Below are 23,737 nucleotides of genomic sequence, written 5' to 3' on the forward strand. Positions count from 1 at the left end.
ACAGGAAAACCCTCCAGACTGGACTGCCCTCCAGGCACCATTCAGTCATATATGGACAAATGGCAGGATCTGGCCCTAGAACCCCATTCCTGGCATTCTTGCAAAGAGACAGTATTGCCACTTTGCTTGGGAAAGCCCAAGAATGCTTGGCATTAACTGAACGCTATTTTATCACGTGTGCACATTGATAGGCATATTTTCCAATACCTTGAGGTACTTAAGGAAAGAACACAAAGAGAGAGGAAAAAAAAAAAGAGGCTAAATGTTAAAGTCCGGTGTGAGCTACAGGTCTTTCAACACCTGTGATAATCAAACACGGTGAGTCAAGTAGGGTACGTGAAAACCACACTGCCCAGCATTGTGAAACATCTGAAAATGGACCATTTATTCAGATTAGCTCATGCTTTCTGTTCCTTGAGCTGAGCTGTTCCTGTCAGTGATCCATGCAAGTATTTGCCACTTATGTCGGTGAAGAGTCCATTTGGATGGCTGACAGGTTTGGGCTCATTTAGTCTAAGAGTAAGATTTCCTTGAGCAGAAAATGTGAGAAGGATTTCTTCTCTAGCAAATCATAAAAGTGCGGAGTTATTGTGGTCTGTTGCATAAACAGGCACTCAGTTCTTCCACCCCTTCCAAAACTGAATTATTTAGCTAGTGGGTTATATTTAGGTCCTTTTAAAGAAAGTCAATATTGAAGGAAGTAGACTTTGATCTGTCTTTGAGGTGATAACTCTTAATACGTTCTATCTATCCATTACGAAGCTAAGATGGATAGGGCAGATTCATCGCTGGTTTCAGAACGGAGTCAAGTGTTGAACATCATCCAAATTATAAAACTCATTTAAGGAATAAGCAAAACTTCAAATTTAAACAGCTTATGCATTTACTTTTAAAAACAACGTTCAATAAAAGTCACTAAGGGTTTGGGATCTGCAATGGTGGATCTTACACACATGCATGATATCTCAAATTCTAGAGCCCTCTAACTCCATGATATACTATGTAAACTGCTCCTGCTCGGGTTGTCTCCTTGTTCCTCTGCTCTTTATCTGTTGGTGTATGTAGAGCCCTACAATATCTGACACAAATCAACTTTCTATGTCTATCAGGAAGAAGTATCCTGTTCCAAGATTTCTCTCTCTTAAGATCTCTGTGTAGGGTTGTGCTCTGGGCTACCAGGCACAGAAATGAAGGCTAACATTTGATTGTGGTTAAGAAGGGTAACCCCTATGTGCCACAAAGCCAGAAGTCAAATTTGGTGCCCCCAAATAGGAGATGAGGCCCATGTGCCTTACCCTAAACAAGAGAGACAGAGATGTGCAACATTGAGAGCCATGTAGCCTATAGGACATACTTGGAGCTACAAGAACAAGCCAGGTCACCCTTAGGGCAAATACATTGCATCCTTCTCCATTTTTATTTATTTATTAAATTTTATAAGTTTAAATAGTAGCAACAGCTCTTCCTTCTCAGCCCTTTGACACAGTGTGTGTTACAAAATACCACTCAAATGGCAACTAAAGCATTAGCACCTTCTGTAGCATTCAGAGGCTGGCAGTTTTCCTGGCCAGCTGCACCCTTGCAGCAGTTACCTTGGAGGTGCACAGGTACATTTGCCTTGTAGCTGGCAATGGAATTGGGGCATATGACCTCATCCTACTTGCTCCTCTGGGTGGCTGCGCTGGGACGAGAGCAGCACTGATGCACTTGCTCTAAGATTAGGCTATGACTTCAGAATGACAGTAATGTGGCTCTCCCTGCTGCTGCGCTGCTGAGCGCGTGCAGCAAGCGAATTCTAATATCAATTTGGGAGGATGTGCTTATGTAACTCTCATGCTAATAGTATTTGTGTGTGTGTTATTCCATGCAAATAAGTTACTTTGGATACCGCATATTCCCGTGAGCTGTTTCCCAGCCCATGATTCCAATGGCACACCGAGCCACATCTCTTCAAAACCACATTTCATTACTTTCGCCTTTGCTGGGTGATCTAGTTTATGAATGTTATGCAAACGTACCCAGATTATTCAAGTTCACTCCCTCACGCTGCAGGGGGGATCTGGAGGCCTAATTTCTCCCAGTGGCTGTGCCCCATGGGCTGATGGACCTCAGCACTCGTCCTCCTCTCTGTTTCTCTTTTCCCATTTTTAAAATGGCAACAGGGCTACTAGCCTTGGGGAAACCCTTTGAAGTCTGCAGAAAAGAAAGCATCAAACAACATTTTCCTTTTCTTCTCTGTAGCATACGTGTCTCTGTATTTTAACAGATTCACGTTTAATTTGTCTTCCAGTGATGATTTAGGTGTAGAGTTAGTCATCACTTCAATTAATCCATACTTCATACACAGCATCTCCACTCATTATAGCCTGCTTCCAACCAGCACGCAGCCTATACACTCTGTTACTTGTGTTGGTTTGTCCTTCAAAAGAGAGATTCTTCCCTACTGACACACAGTGAATATCTTATCACGACAGCTGGTGGCAATAGTGCCAATAAGATGAAGAGAAAGAGCAGTAAAAGTGACATCAGTTTACTCCAGACTTGGTCCAGTTACAACAGGAAATTACAAAATGGCAATCAAGGTTAACACAAGGAATTTTTCTAGACAATTCTGTAGAAATCTTATTAATAATGTAAAGTCACAAAGAGAATTTTTAAATAACCACGGAGATGATGCAATGTTTCAATTATGGAGACACTTGAAACCAAGTACATTTGTGACAGCGGTCAGCACTTCTGTTCCCAGAGACAGCCACAGTCAAAACCCCAAGGTTTTAAAGCAGGATAGATAAGAAAACTCCCACCCATCCCTTCCCAGGTAAAATATGCTTTAAAACCAGAGTACGTGAGCAACCAGAGTGTCTTTGACAGAATCTGCCTGTCAGCTTTGGGCTTGGATGGATGGTAAGGGCTGCACTGCCCAATCCTGCAGCATGCTGCCAGGTGCTCAGCAGTAACTTTACTATAGTGCAGATAGCACAGAGTAACTATCTCAACGATTCCTTCAGGATGGCTGTACTTTTCATGGCATGTAGAGGGAGAAAATGCAAAGCTGTGTCCTGTGCTCATAGTGGGACACCGCTGTCACTATTCAATGAGACTCTAATGAACATTTTCCAGTACAAACTGTTTGCATCTCTGCAAAGTGACAGAGTAAAGTGAGAACTCATGTTGGCACAGATCTATGAGAAGAAAGGTGACACAGCCCTGTGGAAGCTGTCATGAGCCCTGCCTGCATGGGAGAGGCTGAAAGGAGTCATCCAAGGGATGAAGATAAAGTGGTGATCCCTGAAGAACCTTACAGCAAATCTGGTTTCAACCAGGTATTCATCCTGGACTTAGTAAAGTCCATTGATTCTTTGGTTTTTCAGTATAACCCCCTGATACCTCCACCCATTTGACACTGCTCATGTCATGTCATGGCCTTAAAACTCTGGGCCTAGAAGGCCAGCTCAGCACCATCCTGCACTGTGGGCAATGCCTTGGCTCAGGGGTCAGTGCAGACATGACCAGATGTGCACATCAGTGCTGTAGAGGCTGTTATCGTTCTTAATATAGTCTACTTTTAGCAGCTATCCCACAAGCCAAATTTCAATGATCTTCCTTAGCAGCTGACAGTTAGGAAGCATCTCCTTTGCTAGTTTGCAAAAAGAACAAACTTTTGTTCATTCTCCTTTGTGGTCTGGTCTGGTTAAAAGAAAGATAACACAGTAAAACCTAATTTTGTTATTGTTATAAATAGAGAAACTTTTGAAAAGACCCAAGTGCAGGTGTGTTAAAAAAAGTGGTTCAGTCATTGTGTAGAGCTTTTTGATTTTAAGTACTGGTACAGTTTCTTGTGTCAGATCTTAGACTGTCTGACTCTTTAAGTTACAAAATAAGACTCTGGGGGGATAATCACCAGTAGGTCAACATGGAAATGCTGTTTTCATGTTGCACAGATTCCCTGTGCAAGTCCATGGGACACCAGGTAGTGCTGCTGCACTATCCAAAGAGGTCAATATTTGAAGAGAGTTTGATAAATTCGGAACCAGTGGCTAAATCTGAAATACACGGAAGCTCTGAGAGATACAGAAAATAAATATTGTGATTAACAGGAACCTTTTTACCTAATCAATTAGGGCCAGGATTTGCATTTCTGTATGAAATTTCCAACCCCTGAAACCAGTTTCTAATGTCAGGATCTTGCATGTGAACAGTTATTTGCAGGCAAAACAAAGGCCAGGCTGAAATATGGCCTGAACATCCAAACCCCAGCACACTGCTCTATGCCAAAAAGTCAATCTTTCTAAGCAGGGACTGTCACGGTAAGATAAAACATTGCCCCAAGGTCACTGTAGTTGGAATTCCCATCACAAGGTTTTCATACCTGCCTTCAGACATGTCTTGTGAGTACATGTTTCAGAGAAACAAAAAGATTACATTTCCTTTGGAAGGCAGAAGACTCTCTCCTCCTGCAGGGTCAGTACCTGGGCTCTTCCAAAAGGACACAGTGGTGTGAAGCTACTCTGGTTATTTAATGTACAGGCACTGATCTTTCCAGAGAATGTTCTGCCAATTTATAGGGATCTGTCATTTTTCTTTCAAGACGGTACTTTAAGGGCACCCAACTGCTCAAAACTTTGAGTCATTAAGAAAAGGAGGAAGAAAAGGGATATTTCAATGATTATAAGCTACTATTTGTATCGCTCGCAAATGTTGGGTTAAAGAAAGATGTAAAAAAAACCAACCAAATCTCTAAGACCATACGTCGTCTATCAAGAAAGGAAGAGGCACACCCCAAAGCAGGCAGAGGATGAGTTCTGCTCTTAGTTTTTACTCATTATGAATTATGACCTCCACGGAGAGAGGTGAAGTAATGTTAGCTATGGCACATAATTGGCAAGGTACGTTGTATTTTCCATCTTTATATTTTCACAATCATATTTCAGCTCATGTCACTGCAGATAACTCCCTCTTTGACCCTTTGGCTTTAAATAACAGAAAATACATCCCATGTTTTCCAGTGAGATAAATAGAAATTTGTCTTTTTTATTTCACAGCTCAGTCAGTTTATGATCAGGGCCAAGCTATTTAGCAACACATGGAAGAGGTACCCAATGGATGAACACATGCTGCCTTCCTGCAAGTCATGCCTGCCCCGTGTCTTGCAGGCATAGGCCCTGTTTCCCATACACCACCAAGTTATTTTGCCTTTTTGAAAACTTTTAATAAATTAAATTGTAAAAAAATTAAGATAGCTGAATTCACACCAGGATGCAGACTTTGAACCAATACACAGATGCTTGCTGATCAGCCAGACATACAGACATGAGAGCAAAGATGTGCTTATGAGTGTTGCAGGATTAATGCTCCAAGGTATGCATGAGTTGTATGTAATTGCACTCAATGACAGCAGAGCCACCTGTGCTGCTAACATCTACACTTTCACTTATTTGTGATTCTCTCCTTGCTTTCCCTTCTGGCACCTGATTGCCTGTGGTGGTGGTGGTCTGGGCAGATCTCAGTTAAAGAGCTTGGGGTTGTCCCACCCTACCTAGTGAGGGCTATAAAGACAAGACTTCAGTGCTTTGGAGGGTGGATTGCATTGTGGACTGGAGTTGCAGAAGCACTGGAAGTCGTGGATGCCATGCTACCACCAACAAAGCAACAGAGCTTCTGCAACACCTATTCAGTTTGGGAGAGGGGATTTGCTTGCAGTGGGCATAACACATACATCATGTAAGCCCAGAAAAGACAGAAAGAGCAGGGTGATATTTGTGTTCGACACGTGAAGAACAGCCTCTGTGCTTGCCCAGCACTGCAGCACTCATTCAGACTGCTCTGGATGGGGAAAGGAGCCAGGCAGATGTCAGCACCCAGCTTGTGCCAGCCAAGTGCTGATGGGTTGCAGCGGTGCCTCAGGCATGGGGTGCCTGTCTCTGTCCCAGCCAGCCCCAGCACATCCCCACTGAGCTCCAGCATCACTTGCGACAGTGCCACGCTTAAACCTGGCAGTGCTGCCATGGTAGGAAAGCTCTGTGGATCACCAGCCTCGGGAGGGACGGGACAGCTTCTGAAAGCCTGCCAGACCCTCTCTGAAGCTTCTCACATCTGAGTTCAGCTTGGGTGTGCGCTCAGGCTTTGCTCATTCTAGGCAATAGGAAAGCAGAGCCACCTGGGAGCAGAAAGAGTGGCTTGCTAACAGGTGGCTCTGGGGCTGCCCTCTTTTTCCCCTTGCTTTCTGTAGTTCTTCAGCAGTTTCTGGAATCCAGTCCTCTAAAATAAATTGAACTGCTTGTTACATGCATTTAAAATTTATTATTTTTTTAAAATTCATAGATTTAAAATGAAATGATTTCATGGGAATTGACTGCAAGACAAATTAATTCCTGGATCTCCACTGAGTGGTGCTAACTAATGGGTCAGGCAATTGTTGAAGAGACTGTAGTAGCTGTTCATGCCAACCAGTAACATTTTATTTAAACAATCTCCAAAAGGTCTTTCCTGATCTCACTACTGAAAACACACAATGTACTTTTCCAGCTACTGTCTGACCTTTCTATCCAGCTAGAGAAGGCAATGAGTGCACATTAGAGTTTTCCTGCACCCTTTCAGTTCCATAAAAGAGAGAAATCCTTGACATTACTGTCAGCCCACTGACTAATATCTGTTTTTACTAAGGAAGAACTGCTTTCCTTGTTCTGGTCATTGGCCAATGTGGGCTGAACGTCTCACATAGCATGGTGCACTGCTGTCAGTTCTTTTTCCTTTACCCTTTCCTTATCCTGTATTTTCCTCCCATCTCCAGCATAGCCTGGCAGAAGTGCACATTTGCACCTTATCTCCTGCTTCGTTAGCTTTTGTCATCCTCCTGACACAGGAGTGCTCTATCCTTCTATTTAGTACTTTGTGATGCAACAATCGCAGTTATCTACAGTTAAAATATATACAAGAGAATCTGAGAACCTCAGTATTGTGTTGATATCAAAGCTAACAGTATGATCTTGAATTTTGTACTGAATTTTAAGATGAAATTTAAAGCACAAATGCACACAGAACGTTTATGCTGAAGAAATAAAGGAGATAAAGATGGGTCTAATTATTCCCCCAAAGTTCTGGCTTTCACAAATTGCATTGGGTCACTTCCAAAACTGGCTCATCTTTGGGAATCCAGAATGGATGAGGTTGTGCCTTCCAACCTCTGCACGTGCTGAGATCAGTCTGGAGCAGGACCTCCCTTGTCAGCATCCACAGGGTAACAGAGCTGCCTGCAAAGAGCCCATTAAAGCAGTGCTTCCCACTGAGATCCTCTGCTGAAATTAGAAGTCCAGCGCTAGTATTTGTAATCTAAAATTGGCAGGAAAACACATGTTCTCATGATTATCCCACTTGGATATGGTTGTTGTAGCGTTTTCACTCCCCAGTTCTACCTGTTTTCTTTTATTTGCTTCATGAGGTCCAGCATTTCCCTCTCTTTTTGCTAAGGAGAGTTCAGTTTGACTGCTTCTAATTCCATTTGGAAACGCACATACAAGTTGCCTGAATAAAACATTGTCTTCTACTGCCTTATGGAGAACTACCAATTCAGACAGTGAACATCCACAGAAATCAATACTTAGAAAAGCAGAGACCTGCTTATGCGTGCAGATTTGCTGCATTCTAATAATAGCCATCTGATGTTTGCACTGCAGGAACTTGCCTGTCTCTTCTGACTCATGTCCCCATGCCGTGCCATGCACTTAACAGCACTGTTGTCATTTCAGGTAGCAGAGAAGCAGCGTTCACCTATGCCATCATTGCTGCCGGAGTAGCCCACGCCATCACGGCTGCCTGCACGCAGGGAAACCTGAGCGACTGCGGCTGTGACAAAGAGAAACAGGGACAGTACCACAAGGAGGAAGGATGGAAATGGGGCGGCTGCTCTGCCGACATCAGATACGGAATAGGATTCGCCAAAGTGTTTGTGGATGCCCGGGAGATTAAGCAGAACGCACGGACACTGATGAACCTGCACAACAACGAGGCCGGGCGCAAGGTAGGTCCCCTGCACACCTGGGACTTGGCCTGAGGGGCCTGGCCATGTCCCACACCATGCTGTGTGCTGCAATGTGCTCCACTGCCTGGCTCATGGCGCAATGGGCACGTGAGCATCTCTGCAGGGGACACGGGCTGGTAGGGCCATCTGTCTGCCAACCATTTGTCTGAATGTTGCTTATTGCAGTTGTAAAAAGAAAAAGCAAACAGACACTTTAACTGGAAAGTGAAATGGTTCGTACGCTAAAAAGCTCGCCTGCTACTGTGTGGGTGAATGGGATTCCCGTCAGGTTCAGACATGAACTTCTCACTCATTTAAAAAGGGATCATTTTCAACCCAACTGCTTAAACCTTGCTCTTTGTGTGAGTACTACCTCTAAAAGAGAAAAACACCCGAGCACAACAGCCACAGCCTCACTGTCACACACATTCAGTTACGGTTTTGCACTGCATTCTGCCCCCTTCCCATGCTTTGGGAAGAGGTTGCTGCCAGCAGCTCTCACAGCAGCAGTGCTGGGGAAGGCAGGAACCCAGCAGCCCCACACACACGTGCCCTGCCTGCCCTGGCTACACTGCCTTTGCCTCTTGCCCTAGCCCAGCACAGTAGTGATCATCTCCTTAATTCCATCTTCCACAGCTTCCTGCTTTCCTAGCTCTGTTTTACTTTCTCTGCTGCTTGCAGTTCTGCACATTAATCCTCATTTTAGCATTATCTTAGTGTGACTTAGAAGCAAATGGGAGAAGGAAGTTGGGAACAGCAATTAATTTGTGGATACTATTTTTGTTGTGGCAATTACCTGTAGGCTCTGAGACATCTCCACTTAGGTACATACGCTGGAGCAAAGCAGATGGTATTGAAGATAAGCCATTTCCAACCAAACAGAAGCTGAACATTTCCTTTTCTTGTGTAGTACAACTGTAGTAGTTTTATATGTCAGATTATTTCCTCTGTCCCTGAAGGCTTTCGAGAAACATGTAGATGTGGCACCAAGGGACATGCTTTAGTGGGCATGGTGGTGATGGGTTGATGGTTGGACTGGATGTTCGTAGTGGTCTTTTCCAACCTTAATGATTCTATGCTTCTTACACTGCCCAGTATCCCAACTGCTGGGGTCTTGCTTTCTAGTGCTAACATGATACTTCAAACCATCAGCAGCTGACCATTTGATTAGTGAATCAAAGGACCGGAGGTTCAGTGACTATATTACTTGGCTTCTGGTGGGATAAAGATGCATATGGAAGAACCTAGTGGAAATCCACAGAAATCAGAACTAGCAGAGCTTCAGTTCAGCGGGAGAGCTACTTTCCTGAACAGGCTGCTTTTATTCAGTAGGTGACAGCAGTAAAACATTTGCAAGAAATGACACAGCAGCCTATAAGGACTGAAAATACAAATGGAATGAGCTGCTGTCTTTGAAGCTTATTTCAAACGTAAAGCCCAAAGATATGGAAAAAAAATGTTGTTTTCAGTACTTCATTGTATTTTTGGCTCCATTGTCATCTAGGCATGGAGTCAGGGCAAAGAAGGAACTGGTCAGTGTGAAGGCAAAGCATCCTGCAACCTCCCCAGAAGATGGGAGCTCCCTGCTTCTCACCTAGGCGTGTGCAGTTCACTTTCCTAAAAGTATATGCCTGGAAGATTCAGCTCTGCACATTGTTATCTGGGAGAACAGTGGCTGTGCTATCTCTGGAGATCTGCCATTTCTCCAGCAGGCTCAGGAACTGTTCTGATCTAGAGATATTTCTATGCTTCTTCCTGCATCCCTTACAGAGCAAAATTACTGATCTTTGTTCGAACAAATCTCTGTTGGAAATCTTCAGGGAAAAGAAAGAGTAACATGGCTGAGAAGAGGCATGTTACTCCACCAACCTGCAGAGGATGAATAAATGATGTTTTTGCTAGAGAGATTCCTTTCAGGCTTTTCACTTATGTGAAAGATCACAGTATTTACAGACAATTGGCAGAGAGAGGCCATTACAGATATTTGGCAAGCTGGGTCTCACAACCTAACCCTTTCACAACAAAGACCGTCTTGTTTTGAGGTGGAACTCTCTCTTTTGGAGCATTATGGATCTTATCAGCCTCCACACAATCTATTCTTGGTGGCTTTCCTCTGGGCTATAAATTCTTGTCTAGTTTTACTTGCCCATGGCAAGGTTTTTGATGATATTTATGCACCTAGGAGACAGACTGGCACCTACTGGGCTTCCAAAAATAAACTGGGTGTTCAGTTCTCATTGATTTGTTATCTTCACCTATAGGCACTGCCACTGCATTCAGAAGTCAGCCTCTTCTACACCTTTGCTCTTGCAGTGTGAAACTGCACTGTGTGCTGTGCCCCACTCTGCTGGGTGCTCATGTGAATCAAATATCCCAAGTTGGAAGAGTCATTTAAGGATCACTGAGTCCAACTCCTGTCTCTACAGAGGGTTACCCAAAAATCAGACCATATGACTGAGAGCTCTGTCCAGACACTTCTTGAACTCCATGAAGCTGAGTGCTGTGACCACTTGTGCTAGATGCAGGTGATTCAGGATGTGCTCTGGTGAATCCAACATGTATAATAAAATGGTTGCCTTCTTGAGCATCACCAGTCATTTCATGTGCCCCACCTCAGCAAGCAAGAGACAACAGACTTTGCACTGCATCAGGCATGACTGCTGGGCTTGCCAGGAAGACTGGGCACAGTTAGGGCTGCATGGTGCATACTCATAAAGAGCTGCCAGGAGAAGTGATCCAGTTTCTTTGAAGACTTCCATTCAAGACTTTCCACTTTATAGTCTTGTTTTACCCATGCAGATGTCTCGCTGGTGCCACTGGTTCCTACAGAACGAGCACCCATGATTCCCCCCTCAGCTGCAGGGTGAAGCAATTAAATTTTCCAGACTATTAGAAACCAGGCAGGGCTCTGACTTTCCATTTCTCTTGTCTCTCCCCAAATCAGCTGGTCTCTGCTCTGTAGCATATCCGCAGGGCTTCAAACTTCCTCATCCACGCAGAGGGGAAGGGGCAGAGTTCAAACCAGGAGTTGCATACACCCTGCATACAACTGGCCCCAAGTAGCTCAAGAAGCCTTGCTTCATTTGTCAAACCCACTGAAGAGCAGCTATTTCTGACCTCCAGAAGCAGAGTCCAGGGTGTCTTTCCTCTTTGAATTAGTATTTCCTGAAGTGCTGATTCACTGCAGGAAGAAGTAAGCAGGACAGGGAGAACAAGAGGAGAATTCATAACAGCTGGGTCAGAAAAGAAAGATAAAGCTTGAATTAATTTAAAGGCATAATCCTGATTTGCCCTGCAAACTTCCATGTGAGGGGTCATAATTGCAGGACTGAATTGTCTGTTAGCAAATTTGTCTTCTCAAGTACAAAGGTAATTGAATTACTGTAAGTAACACAATAATGTACGTCTGAGGGATGTTTATGCTCCAGGAAATAAAAATGTTATTCTCCCAGTAATTCTGCTAAAATAGCAAAGCAGGTACTGAAATGTTCTATGTACTTGGGCTGTATCACTTTCATTTCAACAGCATGACATGGTACATGACCAGATTGCTCCCTCCTCTCTTTTTCTCTGTGACATTGAAATTCCACGAATGGCATCTTGCATCAGCGTTACATCATATTAAGTATAATGCAATATTATGAGTCACTGTTATAAATCATGGCCACAGGCTACATTAGAAGGCTTTTGCAATTCAAGAGCACATCAAGGTGGATTTTTATTCAGCATTTCTCATTGGAGGCATACATAGGTGCACTAACTTTGTAACGCATCTCCATCCTCTGAATCAGTAGCATCTCAGCTTTCTCTTTCAGCTTCAGAGCATATAGGAGTGCTGAACACACCTAATAGTGTTAATGCACATACGAAACAACGCTACCATAAACTGGGAGGTGTTTCTGAAGTGGGTCATGCAATGATCATAACAAACGGAAGTGTTTAGTATTGCATTCTTTAGGGAGGGCTGTAATAAAGCTGAGGTGAAATATGGGCATTTGGAAAACATGGACTTTGAGAGTTTTTCTGAGCTATTCTGTTGAGCTCACAGTTGTGACACTCAGCCCTTTGCTGGCATCCCTGGCCTCAGGCAGCTGCAGCCACCAAACTTTGCTGAATCTCTTCCAGTTCTCACACAGTGTGACCTCACCACACCACTGCCAGAATTCATTTGTCCTCTAGAGGAGACGTTTTCTTCTGCTTCATTCAAATATATTTTCCTTTAACTAACCTGCTGCAGGAAGTAAAGCAAAACACTTAATTCTTTTACTTTTAAAAGGTAGTAAGCACTACCTCATTGTCAGAAAAGAGACTAATAAAATAGGCTACCAAACAATTTAGCCTTTATAATTTTCATGAAGTTCTGGAGATTTAATATCTCTGCCTGACCTTGGCCTTGATGTGCACTCACAGACTCTGGTCCTGTCTGTGATGCTCAGTGCCTGGTGAGTGCAGTGTTAGCAAGGCACCATCGCTCATCCAGGAGGACAGCGGACCCGTGGTGAAGCCAAAAGTTACTTCCCATGTGTACACCCTAGCTGAATTTGGCCTCAAACAATGTCTGCACATAGCACAGCTGGCTAGTAGTAACCCAAACCATGTATTTCTGTATTCAGCTGCCTCACAACTCCATCAGAAAGAACATCTCTAATGGCACACACACATTGGAATAAAACTTGCTTGTGTCTGGAGCTGCTGAAAATTACCATAGACTCCAGAGAGTCTAGGAGACCAGCTTGGAGCAGAACAGCACTGGGTGAGGCTGCCCTGATACTCCTGGCACCAGCAATCAAGTGATATTAAAGCATCAGCAGCACAGCCTGTTTCTTGACGCCCAGAACTTAACGGTGCCCTTGCAATTGCACTTACTATTTTCCAGTTGTTTTTACTTTCTTTTTTGGCACAGTTACAGAATTATTCCTGACTTTTGCATTCAGAAGCTTCAGGGTTTTAGAACTAGGGATGCTCTTTAAATACAAAAATGATTAACGTTTTTCCTCTTTATTGTTGGATCCTATCTATCGCTGAAACAATCACAGCTGTGGTACATGCCTGATTTAGTGGGGCTAAAAGTTGGAAAGCATTGTTCAGCAATAACTTTCCATACCTTGTTAACAAGTTCTGATCCAGCAGAGTATTACATGCCCAGGACTGGCTGTAGTGCTCACTCAAATGCTGGCTTCCCTAACTGTTCCCTCCGACACCTGCCCTGCAGCCTGGCATCACAGCTCAGTGTAATCAGGAAAGTTGAGTTAGCTGCAGCAAAGTCCTTCCTGGCAACTTCTTCACCATACAGTTGCTGTCGGGAGAAGGATTTCCAGCAAGGCCAAGCTTAATGCACTGAGTGGGAAAACTCATTGATGTTGGTGGAAGCACAGGACAAAGATGAATGCTTCCAACAATCCCATCCCTACTGAATGCTTGCAATGCACAACAAGACACTGCTGGGCAACTTCCTAGGTGTGAAAAACCCAATACACAGCTGTGCACTCTTGCAGTATTTTGGTTGTATTTGAAAGGATCAAAGTTCTATTTTATAGCTTCCCAATTTTGTTTTAGATAATAGTCTTAAAACAAGACCAAACTTGACAGACAAGCTCTGCATCTTCTCAACAACCCAGAGGGAAGATAAAGGGAACATTAATGTTAGGCTAAATTATGAGAGGGAATTGGGCTGCACAAAAAAACCTGTAATCCACAAGAATGAATTTTCATTCCACTTGTCCTCCACTTGCAGCTAATCAGAAATTGTGATACATAGTCCTCCTTGTATTTTGGCTTTTAACTCCCTCTTATATCTCATGTGGTTGAAAGCTGAATTCCTGATTTACGCTGAAGATTAGGGAATGATAAATGCTATCACTTGCCTGCAGTCGCAATTTTAGAGGATTCTGGCATTATGAGCAAAACATGCATTTCATGTATGTGATTACTAGAGCTGACAATCTGCCATGCTGCTGACAAAGATAGCTGGGTCTGAGGGCCAGGGTCTGTTAATAAATAACAAAGATCTCAAATTCCAGATTTAGTATCACCCACCTTTTATAACTGAAATAATCAGATGCTTGCTTGAACAGTTAATTTGTTCAGAAAAGCCATTGGATGAGTCTCACATTTTTTGATTTCTCTAACTTGATTTAGTCTTTCTGTCTGGACAGTTACCAGCACTTCCCACAGTGTGTACACCTGTCATTCAGAACCCAGAGGGGAATGTAATAGAAAATATAGCAAAATGAATTACAGTGTAAGTTATTCAGGTCTCCCTGAAAGAGTCACACAGTTCTCAGCACCCTTGGTTGAGACTTTAAACTAAGATTACTGATTTGAAACAAACATCATTGTCACAAAGCACGAGAACTTCAAAGCAAATTCTTGTCGTGTTGGATATCAATACTGTAAGCTTTATGCTGATCATGAAGAGAAGGTTTAGATTAGACATAAGGAAATGCTTTTTCTCTCTGAGAGTGGTCAGGCACTGGAATGGCTGCCCAGGGAGGTGGTGGAGTCGCCATCCCTGGCAGTGTTCAAGAGGCATCTGCATGAGGAGCTAAAAGATATGGTTTAGTGGCTTGTGGTAGCAATGGTAATGGGAGGATGGTTGGACTAGATGATCTTGTAGGTCCTTTCTGACCTTGTGATTCTATGATTCCAATAAAAATTACAAGACAGAGAGAACAGCATCTATCAACCTTAACTCTGGCCACACATAGATGTAAGCCAAAGTTGCTGAAAAAATTGTCAGAAGTAGAGAAGGAGCAAAGCTGTGTTGCTTCCGTGTTTACCGGGTGACATTTGTCACACTTCACACTGCATGAAGCTAAACACTCCTGTTTGCATATTTGAGGCATTAAAAACCAACAGAAGACAGCTGCTGGCCAAGTTGGCAACAAACTAAGGGCCAGACTGGGCTGTTAACTAGGAACTACTATGCAAATTACACCGAATTATGTTGGAGGTTTTACATAGTGCAGTCTTGTTATTCTAACAAAGTAGAGCCATTCAGTACACAACCCCACACTTGTGTTGTTGGGTTTCTGTAAACCATTCTGTGTCAACAGGGACAGAAACTGGAATAATCTGCATTTATAACCCAGTTTTCTGGAGCTGAAAGTACCTCCAGAAACATTCCCAAAGCCTTGACACGATGAGTCAGCAATGTGAGCTCATGGTTGGGCTAAGCAGAGACAGTTGGAACAATGCATAGCAGAGGTTTTTGGTAAAGGTGGAAGTTAGACCAAGGTTTGGTGCTATATTACACAGTTGGTGACAGAAAACTCTGAAATTACAAAGCCTGAAAGACTCACACAAAGCAATAATTGCTAGAATTTGCTGTACAAATGGAATAGACTTCTGCTTTAATGGATTTTCCAGGTATTTTGAAGTAAACAATTAAATGATCGATTCAGTGAAGAACAACCTTTTAGTTCAAGGACACAAACAAGGCCTGTTTGGTACTGGAAAAGTGTAGCATGAATCTATTAAAGGATGAGGGTTTCAGGTAATTGCAGAGAGGATGCTTGGCTCTGCATTGCCAATTAGTGCCAAGAGGCACTGGTATTCGTTTGTGTTAGGACCGGTTATTGAAATGACCCCAAGTCTTCTGGTACTTAAAAGTGAGCTGTACCACATAGACTGCTTTTGGTCCCCTGAGACAGACAGAATGAAAGCATCAGTAATCACACACTCTAAATAAAATCTAAGCCGGCGTTTACTGCTAGTTACTGTAGCAGTAGGCTTTCTTTGTAGTGTCAGCTGGTGGCCTGCTAGGGACACCAGCCTTGCCTTAAGCATACTAGATCTTATAAGAAGTGAAAGACTACGTGCAGTTATGAGTACAACTGTGTGTGCACTTACATGACTATTCACACATGAGATTTTAATTGAGTCATAACATACTGTTATCTTTGGGTGTATAAGTCCTGCAGTCATAAAACAATTATCTGTTGACATGGCACAATAGTTAATGCATAAAAAAGAATTTCAATAAGGAATCAAGAATATTTGTTCAAAAGGCTTGGATTAAGACCTTGGTTAAAAAAGAAAAGATCCAGAAAACATAAACTGTGATCTAAAGACCTACAGCAACTGGTTAACCCTCTGTTAAAAAAAATAATCAGTGTTGATATCAAGGCTCAATTAATAGAAAATAAGTGACTTACTAAGGGGAACAATTAATGGTATTGTTGGATGTTGCTTTTTAAGTCATCTATAATTAATACACAGCTAGTCAGATCTGTTAGCAAAGAGCAAAAGCGCTATGTCTGGTATGGAGGATGAGCTGACATAGGGTAATAATGTGCTTCAACATGATGCTCTTTAAACGTGAACTTCTGCTAATATGTGATTACTCACTTGTTAAATAAAAGTTTCAACTAAAATATCTGTTAGAATGAAAAAGAGAAAATCTAGTAAGTAACTACCAGTAAACTCTGTAAGGCAAGACAGAAAGCCAAAGAGGTTTACTTGGACTGTACTGGGTATTGTAAATAAAATTAGGAAATTCCACGTTCTTCTGCATTGGAGGAAATTTGCATTGACAACAGGCCAGAAGATCCATGTTAAAATTCTTGGCCTGGACACAGGCATGCTAATATTGGCAGCCGCTGAGCTACAGAGATAGGCTCTGCTGGTAGGATCTTATCTCTGATAAGTGGGAGCTATTTGAAAACATGGAAGCATGGATCTATTATCCCAACTGCAACTGGAGGGGGAAAACTGGTAGGTATATATCTTGAAAGTCTTCCTTGTGGAAGAGTTATTCCCACCAAAACTACGATATCCCAGAATATCACAGTTAACACCATATTATTATACGATGTATATATTTTAACTCATAGTGACGTTTCCCTGTGTACCAAACATGAAAGTGCTTCTTTCTGGGTTGAAGGAGTTCCTTAAGAAGTTAAGCTAGGAAATACTGAGTTTTTATAAAGGAAGTACTGAGACATTAGTGTAGGAGTACTTTGAAGTCACCTGGAAAGCTTGATGGAAAGGTAAATCATCCACTGTTTACCAAAGATGCTGGCTGAGAGAACTGATACAAATGTATTTTTAATCATGAGAAATGCTCCTTGCATGGTATTATCTGCTGTGTACCTAACAGTTAACTCTCATGGTCTGGAATCTAGCTAAAAAAGTCTACAATTGTGTATGGCTATTAGTTAAAAATATGTGGAAGCAGTATGAAGTGATATTATTTTGCAACTAATGCTCTTGCCAGTATCTGGCTTTATTAGTTTAGCACAGGAGGTGTTTTCTGATGAGTTGTCTGGAACAAGTAAGGCTGCTGGGTTTCTATCACACTTGGGAAACCTTTCTCTTGACAGCTTAAGCATTTGTCAAAATGCTCTACCTGGGTGCTCCCAGTTCTTTATTATTCAGTGCCAGCAGCACTTCATCTGAGCGCTTCACTACCAGTGGGGAGAGTTAAATGGAAGATGAAGTTTAGTAGGAATGAGTCAACCGTGTACCATCCCTCACTCTGTGTACATTAGCTGTGACAAGGATGGATTTGAGTTGTGTCATTTCCTGTTTTCCCTACCTTTTTTTCTGCTTCTTCTTTTACCTCAGCAGTGAAGTATTACTCAGGCTGTGTGAGATAGCCCAAAGCGATGGCATTGACATCCCTGACTAGCAGAGCAAGGCTGTAACAGAACCTGAGTAACCCCTAAGTCTTTAACCCGTTGTGTTCTCAACTTGAAGAACAGAAATAAACTTTGGTTCATCTTATCTAGGATAACTTTCAATTACTTCTGAAATGGCACCCTAAAATATAAACTGTAGACAAATTTTATCTCTTACTGTTATTTTTTAAAGCACACCATCTTGATGCACTGCCATTTAGAAGCACAGAGTACAAGTGAAGATCCATGATTCTGTAGAACTGTCATTCCATTTTCCAGTCTATTTTAGCTTCATTATACAGGTAAACCAGACAAGAAGAGTATTTCACAAGCTATAATCCATCATGCCCACAGTATCAGTTTTGCTTGAACAGCAGCAAATAATGATCCTAGATAATTTTTTCCCTTAATCTCACTATCTTGTTTCAGTCTGGGGTTAGGAATTCATACTTTCACTTACATAGATAGAAAGTATAAATTTACACGGAATCATAGAATCTTCTAAGTTGGAAGGGAACCTTTAAAGATTGTCTGGTCCAGCTTCCTTGCAATGAATATGGACGCCCACAGCTCCATCAGGTGTTCAGAGCCCATGCAGTATGACCTTGAGTGACTCTAGGGACAGGGCATCCACCACCTCTGGGCAGACTGTGCCAGTGCCTCACTGCCCTTACTGTAGAAAATTTCTTCCTTATATCCAATCTAAATCTGCCCTCTTTTAGTTTGAAACCATTTCCCTTTGTCCTATGTTGTGGACCCCACTAGAGAGTCTGTCCGCATCCTTCTTACACCCCCTTTAGATATTGAAGGGTTGCTCTCAGGTCTCCCTAGATCCTCCTCTTCTCCAGTCTGAACAGCCCCAGTTGTTGGATGGCTCTCAGAAAATTCAACTATATTCCAATAATTGTAGGCAAAAGCACATTAAATGAAACCTTTCTTTTCTTTTTTTTATTCTTTTCTTTTTTTTTTCTTTCTTTTTTTTTTTCCCAGAACTGTTTTTTTCCGAAGCTCCTTTTAATGACTGATTTTTAAACTTCCTACATGATGACACTTACTTGGCACTGCATTGATCCAGTCTAATCTTAGGTGATAATGGGTCTCCCAAGAGTTATTTTTTTAAATAGCAAGTAGTTTATCAAACACATTGACAGCTATGTTTTCAAATTATTTCCATTTTTTTCCCTGTTAGAATACTTGTCTTGCTTTTAAATAGAAAAATATATAGACACCAAATACAAGTCAGACCAGTCCTGCAGACAGACGTACCAAAAAAGCATCACAGCAGTAACTACTCAAACTCTCAAGCTGATTTTCAAGTACAGTGTGTTTGTCACTAGCAACTTGGAAAACAAAAAATCCTACACCAAGAACCCCCAATCTCACAACCTATTTGCCAGCAGTACAGTAGGAACAGCGCTATAAGTCCATTTCCTGGTACAAAACTTTATCTAAGCATTAGCTTCGTAATTCATAGTTGAGACAAGCTTTTGTAAAAGGACTTCCTGCTAACAGAAGGAAAGGTGGGGAAGAAGGTTTTGTGTTTGGTGTTACACAGAAAACTTTGTCACCAGCCATATCTCCTAAGAGCATGTGAAACTGAGCCTGGAGCTCATGGTTCCAGCTCGTGAATTAATGGTTTCGTTTTACATTTTGATGACCAGAGAGAGAGAAGGGTGCAGGTATTTACTCTCTGGGGAAAACAGAAATGTGTTCATAAGAGACGTAAAAAGGTAAGGAATCCCAAAGACTACCAGCTTGTAGCTGTTATCAGATACGATGCAAATGGAGGGGGTGAGGGAGAATACCTGGCAGGAGACCTGCTCTGAGGAGGGACTGCCTGACGTGGCAGTGTGGATTTCTTTGTGTATCATTCCTTTCAAGTCCATATCAGATTTTGTTGAGCTATTAACATCAGGTGTTGCCACATCGCGCCCACTATCTCCTCAAGCAGAATCTTGATGAAGATAAATAAAAACTGAAGAACCTTATTTGACTTTCAGGGACCATGATTAAATTTGCAGAGACGTCAGAGAAAAATACATACTTTGAGCTGCATATATGGAATCCACTTTTCTAGTTAATTTTGCAAAGCTGAGAGGTTTTGGCAGAAGCTTGTCCTCGGAACAGCCAGATGGGATATAAGGTTTTCTCCTAGAAGAACCCTTCAGTGGCAGAAAGCCAAAGCATCATGACACCTTGTTTTATTTCAAAGCACAGTCCCTACAGTTTGAAGAAAGGCAAGGGCCATTCCTTGTGGTTAAATTTGAGAAGAGCATTTAATATAGTGTGGGAATCTGTCTCATTATACCTCTGGTGCCCTTCCTATCCTATGCCCAACTATTTGTCAAAAGTAACAATGGTGAAGGTATACCATAAGAATTGTTTTCTACTGCTGTTTGGTTTTTGGTCTCAGAAGCAGTGATAAATAGATTGAATGCATGGCAAGTCCTGAAAGTTAACAAAACTAAAATGAAAGTATGTAGGAGAAAATATTTTTGCTTCATTCCTCTTAGCTTTTACTGGCGCTCTCAGACCTGGGTGTTCATTTGCTATTCTGCACAGCATCAGACATTGAATGAAGGGTATTAGGTCTTCTGTCCTCTAATTGAAGTGATGCAACTTACCAAGGGAAAGAAAAGAAAATCTCATTTGGCTTGCGCATGCTGCCACCTGTAAGTGAATGGTGTGACCATACTGAATGACTAACATCTGTATTTGTCTACCTATTTGATACATTGTGGAAAAAGGAGCTGTGTTTAGGAAATAATTGCTGCATGTGGTGAACTTCTTTACAAAGCTGAAGGGCAACTAACATTTCAGGTGAGAAAGAATCAAAACGATTATCACTCTATAAAGAAAGGTGAGGAACCTCCTGCTTTGTGGGAGTGCGCAAAAGGTTAAATTTATGAGAGAAGAGAATTTATGAACTCTTCATGTGGAAAGGAATTATGAGTTAGAATTTGGAAGAAGTGTTTCTGAACTTTAAAATATTGAAGGTAAATGGTTGTACTGGGTACAAGCTGGGATGTTTCTAGCATTCTGTCATTCTCTTGGCCGTCTTCAAAATTAGTCCTCAGACAAAGAGCCTGCATGACTTTCTTTAGACAGATATTTCTAGGAAAATGTAATGGTAGTTTGATTGATGTATGATTGGTCATGTTCTATGCTGATTTCCTGGCCATTTTTTATTAGAAGCAGAAAATTTCTTATAATGAGAAAAAAGGTTTAAGCTACCAATGGTAGTAGTATTTTGAGATAGTCAGTGTAAGAAATCTGTCCGATACTGACTTCAGTTTCAGATAGTATTTTACACAGATTTACTAATGAAAAAATATCAGGAAAAGCCATCATCTGACTGTGCTGATTAAGGTCTTGATGATACAATCAACTGAAATATGAAAGACTGTCTGGAATGAGTCACTTTTAGTATGGGACACAGTCAATTCCAGACTCATTCACAGTTAGTTTGCCATAAGATATGCAAAAAATGTTTTGTCTCTACAGAACGCATTTTACAACAGCTCTATTAATATCGCTCCTGGACATCCAAAGGTGGTAAATAATCTCTTCTGTTTGTGCATGTTCTTGCCAACTTTAGATTTCCACATTGGTACTTTTAAAATACACTGTTTCTCACACTTCTTAAAGGCATTGTAGGGTTTGTTTTTGGCATCATTTCTCCTTTTACGCTCTTTCATGTTCGTTTTTGTTTTCAAGTCAAAAGGCACTAAGTGCTATTTTTATTTTCCTCAAATTTCAAAGCTTTGCTGTTAAGACAGTCCTAACAAGTTACTTAAATGGTTGCATTGGCTTGAGATTATTGTCACACTTAAATGAAATTAGTGGCAGAGAATTTTCCTACTTACTTTAGTTAGACAGAGGTAGCCCTTTATCAGCCTGCATGTGCATTCTTTTCCTCTTTGAGGGGAGCTTATGAACAGGAAGGGACCAACTTCTATACAGTCTGATAGTAATAGGACAAAAGGGAATGGCTTTAAACAGAAATAGAGGAGATTTAGATTAGATGTTAGGAGAAATTCTTTACTCAGAGAGTGGTGAGACACTGGCACTGCTTCCCAAAGAGCTGTGGATGCCCCATCCCTGGAGGTGCTCAAGGCAAGGCCAGGTTGGCTGAGGAAGCCTGAGCTGGTGGTTGGCAACTTTGCCCAAGGCAAAGTGGTTGGGCTGGGTGGGCTTTAATATCCCTCACTACCTAAGCTACTCTACAAATGCCTGTTCTTGCTCTAGTTCTAAATGCTAGTTGCATTAGATATCACTTGGTTCACAAATAATTTATTAACAGACTAAATAGCTTTATTAAAATTAGCTTATGCTATTCTACTCAATGAGTCCTTTTGCATAAGAAAAAAAAGGAGCTTTATTAGTTAGAATTGCCTCTCTAAAATGAACATAGATCATAAATCCTCATCTTCCATGAGTTGAAAGGGGCAGGTGTGCATTTGCCCAGTGGTCTCTCCAGCCCACAGCAATGCTATGACCACTCTCTGAGTCCTTCCATGTTCTTCTCCAGAGTGAAAAATTTACAGACAGTTTTGTCTGTGGTTTTGTTTTCTCTGATCTATAGTAGAGATGCATCTGCAAGCACTTACAGGAGACAGGTATTTCCTGATCCAGGTGATGCAATGTCAGATGAAATTAAGAGAGTTTATGGCCCCACTGAGATGGAAATCAGTATCCACTGTCTCCCTGTTTGTATGTGCTTCACACATAGACTGGAGTTGGAGTTCTTTCTGATGCTGCACTAAAGGGTCCCTGGCCTCAAGCACTATGATATTGGTACCATGCTGCGCGGTAAAAATCTTGAAATCTTGGTGAAGAAGAATGCCCTATAGGTTTGACGGTTGAGTATATTTCATGCTTTAAGTCAGGATAGCTTTTGCATTGAGTGCTTTAGTATTCTGGTGAAGCATTGTGCTTTAGCATTACCTGTCCACACTGGGGGGGGAGGCACATTATGACCCAGGCTGCCCTGGAAGATGCATTTAGGAAGCCATGTGTGCTTTGATGTTGGGCACCCAGGGAGGTACAGAGCACTGACTGAATCAGTGATGAGCCAGAAGGGATAGTGAGCTGAGAAAACCCATTGCAGGAGGGCAACCAGCTTTCTGGCCATGTCAGCCATGCAGCTGGAACCCACACACCCAGTCCCCTTTAGTTCCTGCTCCTCCAAGGGCTCTCCAGGGCTGCAGCTTGCCACCCTCACCTGACACACCCTACACATTTTCTACAAAACTAAAGGCAACGAGAAAACATGTTATGTTCCTTATGGCAGTGCCCAAAGGTACTGTATCTGAAGATAACATCAACAGAAAGAGCCAGCGCAAGTTCTCTTCACACAAACTATTTCCCAGAGGCTAATGGCAAAGGAGAGATTGAGAGTGAGAGAGAGAAAAACAAGTACTGACAGTTTACTATAGGAACTCAAAGAAAAAGTGGACAAAGCTAAAAGAACTCCAGCTCTTTGTTAGCATCTAATCCAGTTTAGAGCACTTGCTGGTGCATACATTTGCTTTCCATGGCTGACGGACTTGGATCTTGTCATTTGGTAAGAAACAGAGGAACTAGGTTTAAAATTTGTCACCCTTCAAGCCTCATACACTTTAGGAAAATCAGTCTGTAACATACATAAAGTCTTAATCTAATGTGAAAAGTATGAGCTGCTGGCTAAAACCTCTGAAGGAGCAAATCCTGTTTTCAAAAGGTTCAGTGTTTCCTGTTTTTAACTGAGACCAAGTGCTGAAGTGAAGGGGTAGAGTGCTTCTTTTGGCTCATGGAAACCACGGGGAAGGCCTCCTGTCCCTACCCAAAGACTATTTTCAAAAATGAGTCCAAGTACCAAATATCACAGTACAACAAAATGATCAAATCCCCATTACCAGCTTTTACCCAGTACAGATGGTTCAAACTACATGTAGCCTATTTTCTAAATGCTATAAAAGCACATTAATCTCCAGCTGAATTTGCAAAGTGCTGCACTGAAAGAAACTGCAAGGAGGATGTATGAACAAGAACAAAACCAACACAAGGGTTTGTGAGTGGGAGGCTGAGAGTCTGGGCTAGTAGAGTCAGAGGTGGAAAG

The 23,737-nt window shown here is 42.0% G+C and overlaps 1 protein-coding gene across 6 annotated transcripts in view; it reads left to right on the plus strand.

The window, feature by feature from the left end:
* The window catches only part of WNT7A (Wnt family member 7A), a 32,740-nt gene that overhangs the window by 2,698 nt on the left and 6,305 nt on the right, over positions 1-23,737 (plus strand). For all 6 annotated transcript variants that reach the window (XR_001557893.3, XR_001557894.3, XR_014934663.1 and 3 more), the window contains exon 3: positions 7,746-8,017. Coding sequence is in view for 2 of the 6 variants with exons in the window: in XM_085516535.1 (XP_085372661.1) it covers positions 7,746-8,017 (272 nt within the window). In the remaining 4 variants the exon portion in view is untranslated. The remainder of the gene's footprint in view (positions 1-7,745; positions 8,018-23,737) is intronic.

Source organism: Coturnix japonica, chromosome 15 (genome assembly GCF_054131305.1).
Source record: "Coturnix japonica strain WE chromosome 15, WE-NBRP24, whole genome shotgun sequence".
In the NCBI taxonomy this organism is placed as follows: domain Eukaryota; kingdom Metazoa; phylum Chordata; class Aves; order Galliformes; family Phasianidae; genus Coturnix; species Coturnix japonica.